The sequence below is a fragment of the Larimichthys crocea genome, chromosome VI (assembly GCF_000972845.2).
Source record: "Larimichthys crocea isolate SSNF chromosome VI, L_crocea_2.0, whole genome shotgun sequence".
NCBI lineage: Eukaryota > Metazoa > Chordata > Actinopteri > Sciaenidae > Larimichthys > Larimichthys crocea.
Genome location: NC_040016.1, coordinates 20,083,996 through 20,100,854, shown reverse-complemented (window position 1 = coordinate 20,100,854; position 16,859 = coordinate 20,083,996). Strand labels below are relative to the sequence as shown.

General features: G+C 38.6%; 1 protein-coding gene across 11 annotated transcripts in view; it reads left to right on the top strand.

Moving 5' to 3' along the window:
• angpt4 (angiopoietin 4) overlaps window positions 1-16,859 on the top strand; it is a 158,404-nt gene that overhangs the window by 96,935 nt on the left and 44,610 nt on the right. For 5 of the 11 annotated variants that reach the window (XM_027279247.1, XM_027279250.1, XM_027279248.1 and 2 more), the window contains exons 3-6: window positions 6,041-6,096; window positions 6,252-6,501; window positions 11,098-11,272; window positions 11,946-12,775. In XM_027279247.1, coding sequence (XP_027135048.1) covers window positions 12,389-12,775 — 387 coding nt within the window. In that variant the 5' untranslated portion in view covers window positions 6,041-6,096; window positions 6,252-6,501; window positions 11,098-11,272; window positions 11,946-12,388. The remainder of the gene's footprint in view (window positions 1-6,040; window positions 6,097-6,251; window positions 6,502-11,097; window positions 11,273-11,945; window positions 12,776-16,859) is intronic. The other 6 variants (XM_027279246.1, XM_027279243.1, XM_027279249.1 and 3 more) reach the window with 6 other exon arrangements.

Genomic DNA, 16,859 nt, shown 5'->3' with positions numbered 1-16,859 from the left:
TTAAAATGTTGACATGGCCAGCCCGTAGCAGGAATTAACATAGCAACAATTCCAAAAAAGCAGACATCTCGCCTGTTCCCAGGCTGGCTATATATCACCCTGTGGTGATATATGAAAGAAATATATATAGCGAGCAAACAGCGGACTGAGGTAGGTTTGCATACTGACACTACAGAGACACCGATGATGCAATAGGTATAGTTTCCATCAGGAGTGAGCAAACTTGACCACAGACAGAAAAAACACTGAAGAGTAATTTCCTTCCTTCCTGTTACTGTGTCACATGGGTTCAACCACTGCTGCTCCCAGCTAGGAAACCAGTAGCAGGTCCTAAGTCTTTTGACTCTAATGGGAGAAGTGAACGTGAGCACTGATCTCTATCTATTTCACTGGTGATCCCTCACCGGGGTTCATCCCTGACCATACTATAGTGCAGATGGACTCCTACAGGTACCTGGGCGTCCACATGGATAACAAACTGGTGTGAGAGTTCCATACTGTATGGAGGCTACACTTCCTGAAAAAGGCCAGAATCTTTGCTCTGAACCAGGAAGTGCTGTATCTACTTTGTCATGCAGTAGTGGGGAGCCTCCTGTGCTATGACATCTCTGCAGGACAGTTAAAGGCCGCCTGACTTATACAGACAGGCATGAAGATCATGGAGGTCTGTCAACATCACAGTCCTCTGACTATTTTCACAGTTACTGAGCGCTGTAACAAAAGAGACAGACAGAGACAGGAATATAAAAAAGAACATTTCTTACCAACTTCCACATCAGTCTCCTCCTTTTCCTCACGATCATTCTCTAGGTAAAATTTACACTCGTAATCCCCAAAGTTCTTACTTTGAAGTTGTTTGATGGCCACCCTGAGTTTTTTATTTGTTGTATCATGATACAGGGAAATGTTGCCTTTTTGTTCCCACACATCCCCTTGAGTAATTTGTATTCTTCTGTCTGTTTTTATAATTTTTACAACAATCTTAGGATAATACTTATTTTTTTTGTATCTACACGTGAATTCAACCCATCCTCCTTCGCATCCCTTCACTGTGTATGAGGCCACACAGCCTGTAGATGAAAGAGAAAAGATCATATGTCAGATTAAGAAACACACAGATCTGTCCAATTAAAAAATATATTAAAATTGTTTTTAAAATAAAATACATATATACATATTCTGCCGAATCGCTCTGCTTACTAAAATCTTATTATTAAAACAACGCTCACATGCAATATACATACAAATATATTATAAATCTTTTGAGATGTCTCTGCTCCACTGTTGTTACTTCCTAGAATTTATATTTATAACAGCAGTTTGACAACAGAGTTTATTAAAAGAAGAATATTCTTTAAGAAGAAATATATTTCCTGTAACTGCCTCAATTGATCTTGAATTCTAATTCTTACATGATTATTTATTTTCTTCAACTTTAAACTGGGTGTTGTCATGTTTCCAGAGTGTCATGTTAGATGCTACCAAAGTCACCAAAGTCTAAGAAAGTTAAAAATCCCAGTGGCCTCAAGATTCAGATTCAAAAAATCGGACTTTGCATTAAATCATTGACAAATATATAAACATTTATATTTCAATGTTGTCTGTTGAAAAAAACAACTCAAATCTGTTACTGCCTGTCCAACAAAGTAGTTCTTATGTATTCATTTTCTTTCCTTAACTACTGTGCTACATATAAACGAGTAACACTGAGAGCAAAACAGATATTTACGTATATTTAAATGAAAATGTGATTTGACACTGTTGCTAACCTGAGTTTTGTATTTTGCTGTAATAGCTGGATTCATGGAGCTATACAGTTTTGCAGTACAGTATATTGTAGTTGTAGTTGTACTCATGTTGATGAATGCAGTAAAACATGTTACAATTGAAAGATTAGCTCAAACCAGACCATAAAATATGTTAGGCTGTAACCTTTGTCAGATATTAAAGATTTTTTTTACCTGCCATCAGTGAGAGGATGAGCAGCAGAAAGCTCTTCATTGTGTCGGTTTGTAGATGGTGAAATTGTTGGTCAGATTAACTCCAGATGGTTATTCCAGTTTCCCCGATCAGTTTGTCTTCACAGTTAGTTGGTCTAAATCAAGTGTTTCCTGAATTTGTGTCGTATGTTACTTAAAAACATCTCGCCCACACCTGTCTGTCCATCCTTCCCCTTTTATTCAGTCATGGGTGAACTCCTTCCTTATTACTCCCCACTTCTTTAAACTGACAGTTAAGAGGAAGTGTGAAGAGAGAGAGACAAAGATAATTATACCTTATATTAGTCAGAAGAATCTGACATAAACACAGTATGTCAGAATTAGAATAATAGCAGTGTAATTGTATTAATCCACAAAGGGGAAGTTTCAGCAGTGTTGATGACAGGAGACATTGTTCTATTTAAACCAGCACTAGTTAAAAATTAACAACGCTTGTTGTGGAAATGCTGACAACAGTCATGATGACCACAAGGATGATGATTAAAATAATAATGATCATGAAAAACCCCCATTCCGCCCCAATATGAGTTGGTGTGTTTTTCAGCATTGCATCATCAACCTTGTAAGCTATATAAATCCAACAGGACGTGAGTCACATTGAATTTCATGCCAACACAAAGTTGCAGATGCCAGCTAACTGATAACACCTCGACTCACCATCCCTTTTAAAGTGTGTAGGAGAACCTACAAATAACACAAAAAATGCATTTACATCAGATTTACATTTAATCATTTATGTAGCTGACTGGTTATTGAAACAGGGAACCCAAGCCACAGGCATGCATTAACATACATAAGCATCTTGTAATTGGCAACAAAATATCTTTAGCTGTTATGGTGATCTGTAACAAATCAATATTTAATGTAGGTAACGAAGGTGCCTTTAAGCAAAGCACTGACCAGCCTCCTTCACCACCAGTGTTCAACAACAGTGTGTGAATGTGTGAAGCAGGGTGTTTTACTGGTGAAGAACAAATGTGAAATAATAAAAATATGATGATTGTTGTTTCAAAAGAAACCATTAAAGAAGCATCCTACATGGTGTGAGTACCAGAAAGTCTTCATACTGACCTTTACACACACCATCAGATTGTGTTGATTGTGTTGAAACCTCCGATTTAAAGACAATCTCTCACAACTAACAACAAACATCATTTTTCCTGATTATCCTCTCTCTGGGTATTTGGGCTCTGAGTGGGAAGGACACCCTCCTTATTTCACAAAACACTAATGGATTTTGGCTGCAGGTTAGGAGTCTGATAACATATGTCATCTGCTCCAAGTGAAACATGGAACAATGGCTGAGTGTGTGTTTTATGGTTTATGAGTGTGTCCGCAATTGGTGGGACTGCCAGAAAATCTGGAAAGAAAACACAGATAAGATAGAGATTTTTTACGGTAAGGGGTCTGTAGAGGAAAGCCAAATGTCTAAACGCATCTTTGAAAGACTGGTCGTGATTTACGGAGATTTATTAGTTATTTACGACCTGCTGGTGAGAGGAACATTTAGGGCAATGGAGTAAAAGCTGAAAGGAATCACTGTATATTTGATGGTTTTAGTGGACATTGGTGTTTGTTTATTTTTTGTTTGGTGGGCTGATTAGATCTTTTGTAGAGTAATGATCTGATTGCTTAAACTACCTCTTCAGATGGTATGTATCGTATATGTATGCAATGCAGATTAAAATAACTCTTGGCTCCCCTGAGTGTCCAGCCACACCAGCATTTTGGGGCTGGTGTGGCTGGACGGGCTAATTAGACAATGTCGGTTTTAAACATTAACGAAGTCGTCTTGTCCTTTCTTGTATTTACTGTTGCATAACTCTGATAATTGAGTTTGATGTAGTGATGGGATGAAAAGGAGACATGTGTTGTTCTTTATGTCTGCTTTAGAAGAAAACGGCCACGTCTGTCAGTCACCACCTACTCTGCTTAAAGCTAGACTTTGTCACACAGTACATTTGAAACACTGTTTTCACTGCTTCCAGTTTCTCAGATAGTTTGATTTGCAGGCTGTGGCTATTTCAGGGAAGCAGTATGTACCAGTGTGGTCTGTATACTACACTCCAACAAAATATTTGTGTTATGATGGACTAAAAGAGGAACAGAAGTGTAATTTTATGCTTCTTCCTTCTTGCTTGCTCACTTTCCTTAACTTCCTCAGTCAATGTCCCACCAGGTTTACACTGCACTGTAACAGTTTGTAAAAGGTATGAAGCATGTGGGCAACAATTGTGATGAACCTGCTGTGTTAGAGAGTGTATGTGCATTACTATGAAGTTTGATTGATGAGGGTTAATGTTACCCTGGAGTTAGGAGAGCTGTAGTGTGTTTACTTAAGGATTTAAAAGCCTGTCAGTAACCTTCGGCTGCAAGATCGCCTTCTGTGAATTCCCCACTGTAACAGACCCACGTTTATCCCACCCACTCGTCTTAACCCAGCCACTGATTGACCCTCAACAAGGACGCTCTTCAACTGATCCTTTTAAAATAAATAATCCTGCAATCTGTCTCATCAGTGCTATATTTCACTTCTGAAAGGCAATTAACGTAGGTAGATAAACTCACTTTGAGTATTCCTTTAAAATAGTGTTTCTATACCCTTCACTCACTGAGTGACCTTGTTAATCTTCATAGCTGCTCTTATCAGGTTTTGGATTACCTTCGTGATACAGTTAGAATGAAGCAGATAATACAGTATAAACACGATCGTCACTAATGGTGGGAAATCTCCGTCCATTAATGCCAAGCTTTTTCTCTGAAACGTTGAGTCTGTAGATATAACGGCAGTAAATTCCTTTTATTTAAAGTCATGATATGTTTTTACTCCCTCCCTGAAAGCATTCCTGTCTACTTGTCTTTCCCCCGACAGAAACACTTGACAAGGAGATTGGTTTACATGCTACTGTGTAAACCATGAGACATTTTCATTAAATAAAACATTATTATATCTTACTGAAACACAGAAAAGGTCTGACTCCATGTCAGAGATTTTCAGTTGGGCCCTCACAACGCTTAAAGGAAAAAAAGAAAAAAACTACTACTACTACTACTCCTTTTATTATCAGTAATATATACAATATATATTCAGTGCATTCCAAGATATTCTTTGTAGAAATGTGTTTTCAACAACACTTTCCTGTTACAATCTGTCTTTTGCTACATTTGGGCTGTGTCAGTTAACTTGCAGCATGTGCGAGGCTGCAAACAGCTTTTCATTTTTGGTATGCATGAGTACTCTAACACAGTTCCTATTATTCATAGGTGACGCTGCAACGTAACAGATTACTTTTAATTGATGGTAACATTGTACTTTCCAAAGTAACTATACCCAGCACTGCTCGTGGTCTGACTCTTTTGTTTTTTTTAGCGGCCTTTCTTTGAAAGAAGCAAAATATGTGGACTGAAACAACACAAACAAACCGCTGCCAGTGTGCCGGCTTCGGATTATTTGTGTTTAATAATATTTGTCAGTTTTGACTAAAGTTTCTTAGCAACAACATTTCCTGGAAGTATTGGAATCACTGACACTTAAAAAAGATCAAAACCATCACAATGTCATGACTCTTCCAGATAGAAGGCTTAGTTTGGAGCCATAAAATCTCCCGATGACAGTTTGAGGCCTTCGTCTCTTTAAAGTGCCGCTCAGTTCGTCTTTCAGATGCTTCATGTAAAATGACAAATTGACAAATTACGTCTTTAATCTTTTTTAATCTTTTTCTCAAAGTCAGAAAAGCTCAACAAAATGTGATGGAATGACTATAATGAAAGTCAAGCAAAAGCACTTACAATCTTAAAGATAAACACACATCATAGACAAACATTGGAGCTCAGCTTATTAGAATGGACTCTCGTGTTCTGAAGCCCATCTGATACTTAAAAACTCCTCGGACTCTCAGAGTTTCATTTGCACCAGTTTGGCCCAAATGTTTCTGCACCACTTTAGCTTAAAGGCCATTATTATATTGCTGAATGTGGAAAGTGTAGTGATGGTTGTTTAGAGCAGTTAACTGGAGAAAATGTGGATTTTGTGTCTGCAGTGGCTCCGAGCTGCAACCAGGTTTGGATTCAACAGCGTGACTCAGAGATCAGAGAGGTAAACCTTCAAGTTAAGCTTTACTTGTGTTTAGAAACAAATTATACTGTAAAGTTCAACTAATACTAATACTCATTCAGTTTTTTTTCAGCATTATTGTTTATGTACACTGTTATATTGTAGTATATACAGTATATATTTTACACATTTATCAGGTGGTGGCAGGAACACAGGGAGTGGCATAATTCCACAATCAGGCCGACACATGTGGTTGCGTCTGAATGGGTCAAAACAAATCAACGATCCTCCTCCAAACCAGAGTTCGATTGGACGCTGCTGCTAGGAATGAAAATCAAATATACAAACGTTAAAACAACATAAAAGAGAAAAGGAGTGAAGTGAAGCCAACACGGAAGTGCCAAAAACTACAGTTCTTCAAACGTCCACATGAGGCTGGCTCCAGAAGTGAGTCATATTAAAATTTCCAACTTCACAGCAGAAATAAACATGTTTACAGCCTGGTACAAAAAACAGTTTTGGTCTCTGTAGCTAATTTCCCCTGTAGGGTGAATTTTTATAGAACTCACCTTTTCAAATTTTATTAAGGCTTAAAGTTATACTTTGACAGGTGGGTGCTGTCACAGGTAGCTTGTTTGAGCATCATTTGGACTGGCTCAGGTCCATCTATGCCCCACCTCTTTGGCCATTTTAGCTGGGAGGCGTCAGAGGCAGAACTGCTAAGATGACGGGCCACAGCATTGTGAGCCTCACAACAGCTCTTCAGAAAACTGTCCATGTTTTATACTGTCTATGCTGTGACTGAAACTGAAACTGAACTTGTATCTGGTAATTCGTCTGTGTAATTTGGTGTATTTCTCAGGTTTATCTATGAAGTGTATGGAAATATACAGCAGCAGGACTGGAGTCTCTCCTGACACTGACAAGCCTATTGAGTAGCCCTACGTCTGCTGCCTGAAAGGGGTTTAAGACGTCTTACAAAAACCAGCTGCTTCGATCTCGTCTATGCTTATCTGTTGTAATTTTTAATGGATGTACTGTAGCTGGTTAGTTGTGTTGTGGTTAATCCTGCAACGGCCAGATTGGTTGATTGTTTCTCCTGTGGTAGAATCAGTTAACCAGACCAATCTGAGCCCAGTGTTTTCACTGATCTAACCCAAATCCCAAAACCCAATTTCGTTACTATTCCTTCATCTTTTTTATCCATCAGCAAAGAGCTGATAGCTCAGCAGGGTTATCCATTCATCCTGTCATCCCTTCATCTGTCTGTCCACTCAGTCTGTATGTGTTAAACCCTCTCTCTGTTTCTATGAATGAGCCAAAACCCTCTCAGGTTACATCCCATCATGTGTTTTTGCAGGTGTTGAGAATTCCAAAGTGTGAGGAGGGGTTATGACCTCATCCATCACAGCACCGCTACACTATCAGGTTCAGACATTTTTCCCATCCTGGACGCTAAGTGTGTCATACAGTTCATATTATATAAAGGCTGCTATATATACACACACACACAGAATATTCCACATACTGTAGTTTGAGTTGATGTAGCCATCATGTGCCAGCGTGCGCTCCCAGAAACAATGCAATTCACAGTAACAGTGTGACAACTTTACATCTGAAATATTGTCTCAGAAAAAATAAAATAAGATAAAAAATAATCTGATGCTAATGAATAATTTAAAATAACACGAAATTAGAAGTAACCTGTTGTTATTAAATATGTGTTAATCACTTTTATTTTCTATACAGACACACCACCTACATGTATTTAACTTTTACAGCTGACGAATGAAGTTAACCAGCTTGTTCTCATCTTTAGATTACAGTATCCATCCCTCTTTTATCGCCGTATAAATAAAGTAAAAGTAAAATCTATACATCTATTTTCTGTAACTGCTTATCCTCATCAGAGATCATCACAGGGCACATAGAGACAAACAACCATTCACACTCACATTCACACCTACGGACAATTTAGAGTCACTAATTAACCTGTTAAGTGCATGTCTTTGGACTGTGGGAATAACATGCAAACCCCACACAGAAACACCCCAGCCCAGGTTTGAACAGTGAAAACATATTATGTATAAATATAACGCTAAATATAAATGTATAAATATCCTAAAATTTAAGTAAAAAGCATTTAACAATAACAATTAAATAAATAAATAATATAATAATATAAAATAATAGTAATAATAATGTGACAGATTAAAAAATAGGAATTGACAGATAAATAATTCTAGTTCCAATAAAATCCAGATTTAAAAGGTCGGTTTTGGGTTTGTTTTTAAAAAACATGCTCAGGAGTGTTTGAAACATTTTTAATCTTTTTGTAATGTAATCTAACATTTTTCAGGTTAATCTGTCTAATCTTGTAATTTATTTACATGATTTTTTTTTTCTTTACTTCCAGCCGTAATGAAAGTAACAGAAGTTTCTTTTCTTTGTAGTATAGTGAGTGATTCTGCAGATTTTATTCAAACTTGATCTTTATAGAGCCTCGTCATCCGAAACCCCAAGACAAAAAATCCTCCTCTCTTCTTGTCTGTTTCTCTCTCCTGCTCTAAATCTCTTTACCTCCACACTCATTTTCTTCTTTTCTTCTATCTATTTTTACACCCCCATCTCATATCCCCTCTGACTCTCTGACACTTTATCTGAACAAATGCTTTTTGGCTTTACACGTGGATATTGCTAAACTATCAAACTAACCCACCAAGTCAAGCCACTAATCTTCAATCGACTCATCTCAAACAACGTGAAAGATTCAGTAATACAACTAGTAGTGTTTGGTCATCAGATGACCAAAGTACCAAACCATGATGTGATAAATGTGTCCAAAGAGCAAGGAAGGAGAAAGAGGAAGTTCTGGAGAAATGGACAAATAGAAAAATAGACATGGCAGAAATCAGATCCTGGAATTTAAAAAAAAAAAAAAAAAAAAAAAAAAACACATCCTCGTCCATTCATCCTTCTGTTCCCACAGAAGGAAGGTGAAAGGGCTGTTTCATGACTTGTGTGCCCTCCGCTATTCCTGATATCAGCCTGAATATAAGAGAGTACAGACATCACCAGGACACACAGAACTGGAGAGCACAGACAGGCCTCAAAGCATGTCATCCTAATCTTATTTGTTTGGCCGCAGCTGAAATTTTGATATTTTTTTGGCGTACAGACTCTCGAAAATTATGTTTATTGGATATGATCTGATTTCACTGACTTATTAAAACATGCAACTAAAACAGGGAGAGAAACAAGCACTTTCCCACATTGACTCATCAGTTTTTATAGTTTTACTCTTACTGTACTGTCTGACCATGTTTGGTGCCAATATGGTGTCTCTCCAGAGCAAAGCAGGGCATTTCCCAATCACCATGTTAACTGAGAAGCCTATACTAAACCCTCCAGAATCAAACACAACTCTCAAAGACAAATAATGTAGTTACACCAACCTTCACCACCACCAAATCAATGTTCAGGTAAAATAATAAGAACCCAGGATCAAACCATGGACCCTTAGATCTGCAGTCTAACACTCTTCCAACTAAAGTTTAGTTTAGAAGATACCGGTACTGCATAGATGAATATAGACTGAAAATAAGAGCATAAAGTAGAGTTATGGCTCTAATGTACTATAAATGTAATACCCCCTCTCTCTCCCTTCTGTCTGTCTGTTATCAAAGAAAAGCAACAGTGGCAACAAAAATAAGCTGAGTTAAGTTGTTATAGTCTGAAAATTGTTTAGTTCACTGAAATTTGTCTTGTGTTTACAAACTAAAATACAATTTTAAAAAAGTGCTGGAAATTTCTTCAGTATGAGGAAACTTTGGTGCACATGGAAACTAAACGTGTTCAAACAATAAAAACGGATGAAAAACACAAAAATAAAAAACTTATAGAGATACGCCTGCAAAGACGTGGGCAGATGATAAAAATTTACTTGAGTTACAGTTAAGTGACAGATCTAGTTTCAGCTTATTTAGCCTGTCAAGCAGCTCCGCCTGTTTGTAAGCTATTAACAAAAGTTAGAACATATCAAACTGCGTTTGTAGTTGAAACTTGTTACTCAAACGACATTAATCTTGTGCTGAAGGAAACTGAAACAGGCTGATGATTCGCTGAATTTAAACTCAACACTTCATTCTAAAGGTTTTCTCATGCTTTTTGATACAACCGTTACGATCAGTATAGTTTGCAGTTTGTATCGGAGCACATTAAGATATCATCACTAATATATGAATACGAATATCAACAGATGAGTGAGGACATAATTAAAACCTGCTGCACACTTGGACAAAGGACAAAGATTGTCCTGTCAGAGTGTCAGATGTTACAGACAACTGATGTTTTTTAATAAATGATTGAATGCAAACACTAAAAACAATCAAACATTCCTCCCTGTTAAAACACAAAATGTTGCAATAAGAGGATTTTGAACAGGGACACCCGCTCTATGTATCACAGCTCTGTGCGCCGGGTCGCTCTGTCCACTCCTGTTCCCATGAGAATGATCTCCGGTTGGGGCAGAAGCCACTCACTGTATAACCCCTCTGCTCTCCCCCGAAGGACCGATTGGCTAACGTTAAGATGTATGCTGCAGCACAACAGTAACAGTAGACCGAGGTCAAGCTGGGCTCAAAATAAGACTGCATCATGTCAAAATAAATAAGTGGGTAGTGGTGAGGCGATGAGAGCAGCTTTTTATCTTCATGTCCAGCAGAGGATGGTACAGCAACACGTTCTATCAACAAAAAACGTGTGTTATATGTGGCTTCTTTTTGTTTCTTCTTAATTTGAGACGTCATTTTTGACATTTTTTAGGTTCTTTATCTTTCTGCACAAATCAAATGAGCGCGTCTCTTCTCGCTCTGTTTTTATCAAAGAATTTTATCTGTATTTATATCAGTCAACTTCTGTAGAACAGTTTATCGCTGTGCAAATAAACGCAATAATTAACAAGCCACTTTGTCCCCTGGTGTTTCATAAGCCTGGGACCAAGCCATCTGTCTAGAACTAATGTTTGTATGTACTTCATTTTAGAGTGAAGAGCAGCATGGAGAAGGAAGGTACATCCTGCGTCAGAGAGAGACCAAATGATTGTAAACTACGTGATTTGACCCCTCTGATGCCCCAAAGCAGCTCAAAGCTTCCCGTTGCTGACTCAGTATGAATGACCATACATGGCATTGGGATTTACTTCAAAACTGAAAGATCAGTAAGAAGAGAAGATTAGAGCAGCAACTAGACCATGTTTAGATCTCTTTTCTCGTCTATCTGTCCATTTCTTTCTGCCTTTCCTCTGTCTGTCAACAGTTTAGTTTCCTTTGCTGCTCTGCTGTCTCTTATCTATCTTTCCTTTTACCTCTCTCTCTCTCTCCTCTTTTTTTACTCCCTTAATCATCCCCTTTTTCTTTTTTCTGGCTCTCCTTTCTTTCTCTCTCAGCCCACAAATAGAGAGGGTACTCTAATAGACCTCCCTCAGGTCTCCTGTCCCTCCACTCCTCCCTCTTCCCTCTCCTCCTCCTCCTCTTGCTCTTCCCTCCCTCGTTCATTCCTCCTTTTCTCAGCCAGCCTCAGATAAGAAGGAGGCAGAAGTATTTCTCTTCGGCCACTTCTGAAACTGGAGCCACCAGAGAAGGATGAGAGGGAAAAAAAGACTTTTCTCTTTTCTTTTATTTCTGGATATTTTGAGGATTGAGTCGATTTCAGTCATCTTTCATTTGCATGCAGATTTAAATCTTATTTTTCTGATATTATTACCTTGCATTTAAACATCATCATTCTCTCAGTCAGTCCCATTCTTGTTCACACAGTTTTTTTGCCAACAACAATTTTCATACTTGTCTACCCACTTAGTTTTCTCTCCATCTACATTTGATCGTGAGTAGGTCTGGATCTGCACCTGGCTCATGAAGGACAGGACATAATTTAGAAAATCATGAGAGTCAAACCAATGGACCTATCCTGAAAAATCTTCATCAACAAGACAAACTTGACCGCAGAGAATAAAATCAAGACCCAATAACCAAAGGAGGAGGAGGAGAAAAGAAGCAGATACATCCCAGGTATTGACCAACTCATCTCATGTATGTTTTCATTGAGGGACTGAGGGAGGGAACAGGTGTTACTTTCTGTTTCTACATTTGAAAAAAAGTGTGCAGAATCAGACCTCATGGATTGACTGGTAGGTGCAGAGACTCGTGCATGACTTGTGTTTCATCCTGCACACAGATGTTTTCATAAAGTGAATTGGGGTCAAAGTGTGAATGAGCTTCTCTTGACCCTCCTTGTACTGAGAGAAAACACCTTTAATACAGTTGAAGAGAGCATCATGAAAGGTTTAAATCTCAGCCGGGGGATTCTGGTGCTTCTGCTGCTTTGGACCTTGTCAGTCGTTGCTGGTGCTGCTGGTGCTGTGAGCACAGAGCGAGGAGGAGCTGGAAGAAGCCAGAGGAGAGGAGGAGGAGGTGGTGGTGGCGGCAGCGGTGCAGATAAGAGAAGGAGGTTTCACCGCATCCAACATGGCCAGTGCAGCTACACCTTCATCCTGCCGGAGCTGGATGGATGCCAAAGCGGAGGATCCGAGCAATACGGCGGATCTCGCGGCGGGGCGAGCATCGTGCAGAGAGACTCGCCGCCAGTTGACGGTGAATGGTCGGCTCAGAAACTGCAACACCTGGAGAGCACGATGGAGAACAACACACAGTGGTTGAGAAAGGTAAGAGACAAAGCACGTTTCTGTTTTTCCTTTTGTTTGGATGTTAGATCATTTACACATTTCATATGTAGAAAAAGATCTACCGAAGTTTGCTTTGCCTTTACAGAGGATGGATAAAAAGAAAGTCACCAAAAACCTTCTGTCAGACAAAAAAGGTAAAGTTCAATATGAAGTTTTGTTGCAGTGCAGCAACATCAGCGATTTGTCACTTTGTAGACTGTATGCAGCTCATGATGGATGCTCTGTCTTGGACAGTTTAACCCCTCGTTAAACCTGGAGAAACAAAACAAAACAATAAGAAAACACGCGTTGAATAGCATCTCAGGATTCCTCCAACAGAAATGTCATTTCCTTCAGCTGCTGTGTGGGCAGTTGTTATTTCAGACTGTAACAAGCTCACTTTTCTTGCTTGGTGATCTGTAGGACAGAGATCAAAGTTTCGGGTTATGACTCTGGATGAGTGGCAGCTGGTTTCGATCAGGAGTAAAGCGGGGTTAAGCTTTTTCCTTCCTTCCATGTGTGGTGTCTTCGGCGCTGTGACCGGACGGAGCGTAACAAGAGCCATTGTAAAACATTGTTCCCCCATTAACTCGCGTCGATCCTGCAGAACTACTGCAGAAAATTTGCCACAAAAAATGATCACGTCTTCCAGATGTGAAGGATAAGTTGTTTAGCCATTAAGGCACAATAATTCTTCTAGTAAACTGATGTCTGAACACTGATTGTCTCTAATTGTACAACGTTCTTTGTGGATTTTACACAATGTTTTTCAGTATTTTTCATCATGTTACTGATAATTCTATTTGGGCTGGCTGTGGTAGAGCGGGTTGTTCACTAATCAAATGATCAGTGGTTCAATCTAGTCTGCATGTCAGTGTGTCTTTGGGCCAACTCGAAACTGCTTCAGAAGGCAGTGCCACAAATGTGATTAGCTCCTTTCTAATGAGCAGTTGGCACCTTGCTAATGCCTTCAGTGTATGAATGTCTGTACAAATGGGTGAATGTGATTGATTGGTTGGGACACTAGAAAGGTGTCATATAAGTACAGTCCATTTACCACTGTTGTTTTGTGAAGGCTGTCGGACAAACATGTGACACATGGCATCACCAGCTGCTTCTTTATTCTTTACTGGAAGAGTGTGTGAGGTTCATGGTGGTTACTCAGGATTACCACGATTGTGCAAGAGCCCAGACCAACCAGTAATGGTAACTAGTGCAACAACAAACCTCACTGGCTTCCCACCCACGAATTGTGTAATTGTGTAGATTGTTCATGTCAAAACATGCTGGGTATCATGGATAATGTTACAACATATGACAACATATCCAGAGAAATAATCAACTCTTGTCCAAAGTAGAGGACCAGTTGCCATCCATATGGACACACTGATAGAGTGGCTAAAAGTAGTAAAACCAGATAGTTTTTGTCAACATCTGTCTTATATTATCACCAGTGTGATTAATGCGCATTCTTACTGGAACCACATTTCTTGAAATGATGTGATAGGAGCCTCATATATGTACCATGATTGATTGGCAGCACTCCAGGGCTCGACAGTAATGCTTGCCAGGTTGCAACCATTGCCAGAAATTGGCAACCAATTCTATGCTCTCGGTTGACATCAGTTGCAACCAGAATTCTTAGTGTTAAATATCGATGTTACATACCGAACCAGAGCCTGACAGTGCTGTACATGCATTGGTGTGTTTTAGACACAATAACAAGGCAAATTAAGACATTTCACTATGGACTTAAATTCATTTGATTAACCTGTTAGAAACACAAATGAATGAATGTGAAAACTGATTCAGTGACTGACTGAAGAACCAGATGAACCTGAAGGAAAAGCAAAACCTGCCAACCAGCCAAGTTAGTATTCCCTGATAGTCAGATATCATGAACCTTTTCTTCACCTTATGACAAAACAGTCACTCTCTGGACTGTCATTGGTCTGTACCTCTGATTTTTAGACGGCATTATCACATTCAGCCACATTAGTTGTGTGCAGCAGTGATCAAAGATAGATGTACGACGAGGACTAATACAGTAGCCTCTGTAAGCTCCACAGACCACACAGTGTCTTCCTGGGTTTCACAGTTGTTGCAGTACCTCTGTCATCTCCTGATAGTGAAACCGTTCAGTCAGACTCCTGCTGATGTGCAGATTGAAGTGATTTGGGTGCAGCAGGTGATGTTGATCTATGAAATCAGATTAGAAAAAGAAAACATTTTTGAAAGGAATGTGTGTGCCAGAGTTCATTCATCATCATTAGAACAGTTTCCAACATTACAGAAGAATGATGCTTCTGTTTCCTGCATGAAGCATAAATCTTTAGCTTTCTAAATGTTGGGCGTATCCATCATCATCGCTGTGTTGTATTATAGATGATGTTTAGAAAAGAAAAAAACTTCAAGCAGGATTGCATCCTGAACATTTGACATGTAACCAAATGTTGTATTGAACTAGAGTCTCAGGAACAAAACTAGGAAACTGTTTGCATTTCCACCACATCTGAAGAAAATTTAACCAGAGCCACAGCAGATCAAACATTTGAAATGCGTCTTTGTTTCTCTTGTTTCTTGTATTTACTGTTGCTGATTTTGATGTTTGAGTTTGAAGCAATGAATGAAAAGGAAACAAGCAGTCGAGGGAAAGGAGATGATCTGCTCAGTGTTTGCTGGTGATTTATTTCTGCTTTAGAGCTGCCATGAAAGAATTGACTCATGTTTGCACGTTTACGCTCTCACTTTCTCTCAAGCTGTCAACAATTTATGAGTTTGTTTTTGACTTTAATAAACAAGTAGTAGTTTCTTGGAATTATAGTACGGAAACTAAATTTAGTCCCTGGTTCCTTTTGTGGCATGTTTAGATCCTCAAAAGAGTTCCTCAAAAGGTTCTCGGTCTCTTGGGATAGATTTTGTGGTAGAGTGTAGTGTAGTGTAGTTGTGTTGGAAAGTGAATCTTGCTCTTTTGATGATGGTATTTCACTTTAAATGCTTTGACCGCTCCCTCTTCTGTTTGATTATTAATGAAAAGACTAATCTTGTACCTTATGGCATCATTGACAACATAACTGCAGGTCACAGTAATTTCCTTTAGTCAACAAAGCAATGGGCGGATGTACTTCTAGATCTGCCGAAGCTTTGTTCCACCTCGTTGTTACTGGTACACAGATATCTGATATTTTGTATCTGAAGAGAAATTAGACCTAAATAGGAACGTCATCTAGGCAGTTATTTCTCAATAGCAGAGAATGAAGATTTAGTATCATTTAGTGTTGCATCACACTCAACAATAGAATAGACGCAACAAAGCAATTTTACAGATGTTTTAGTGTACCAGTTAGTTGAAACCAGTTAATCGTTTAAATCATCTGTCATGCATGCGTCTTTTCTTTGTCTTTTTTGACTGTAGGCTAAAATATTTTGGGAGGCTTTGGACTAAACGAGACAAAGAAGACATCTGATGATCTTATAGACCAGTGATTAACTGATTGAGAAAATAATTAACTATTATATATGATTATTTTCAAGTCAAAATAATAATAATTATATTTCCTACTTTTTTAAAACTACAAAATAAATAAAATTAGATATGAACATTACGTGAGTATTTCATGTTAATAAGTAGAGCCATTAACACTAAAATAATCTATATGTTCACACCATAAATATTTATATTTGTGATATATATTTGAATCTCCATATTTATATCTGTGACACACAAAAACAACCCTCCATCTACAGGGTCAAACTTTACACCTCTGCAGCTTGAAGAAATAAGAAATCCGTCCTTAAATTGGATCTCTTGAGATTTAACAGTTTGATGCGCAGCAGCTCAGATTGCCATTGATAGGTTACATGGGTTTAAATACATTCCAGTGTAAATGGAGCGAGTAAGAATTTCATTATTTCTGCTGCCCACCAGAGTTGATTTCTTTCTTGTGCTCTGCTCTGTGTGGCTGAGTATCTGAAGGAGGGATTGAATTACATCCGAAAAGGATTTTAATCTGCAGAGTGTTAATTCAAAGTGGTGCTTCACCAGGAGTGTTTCTAACAAGTCGCTATGTGTGAATGTGAGATT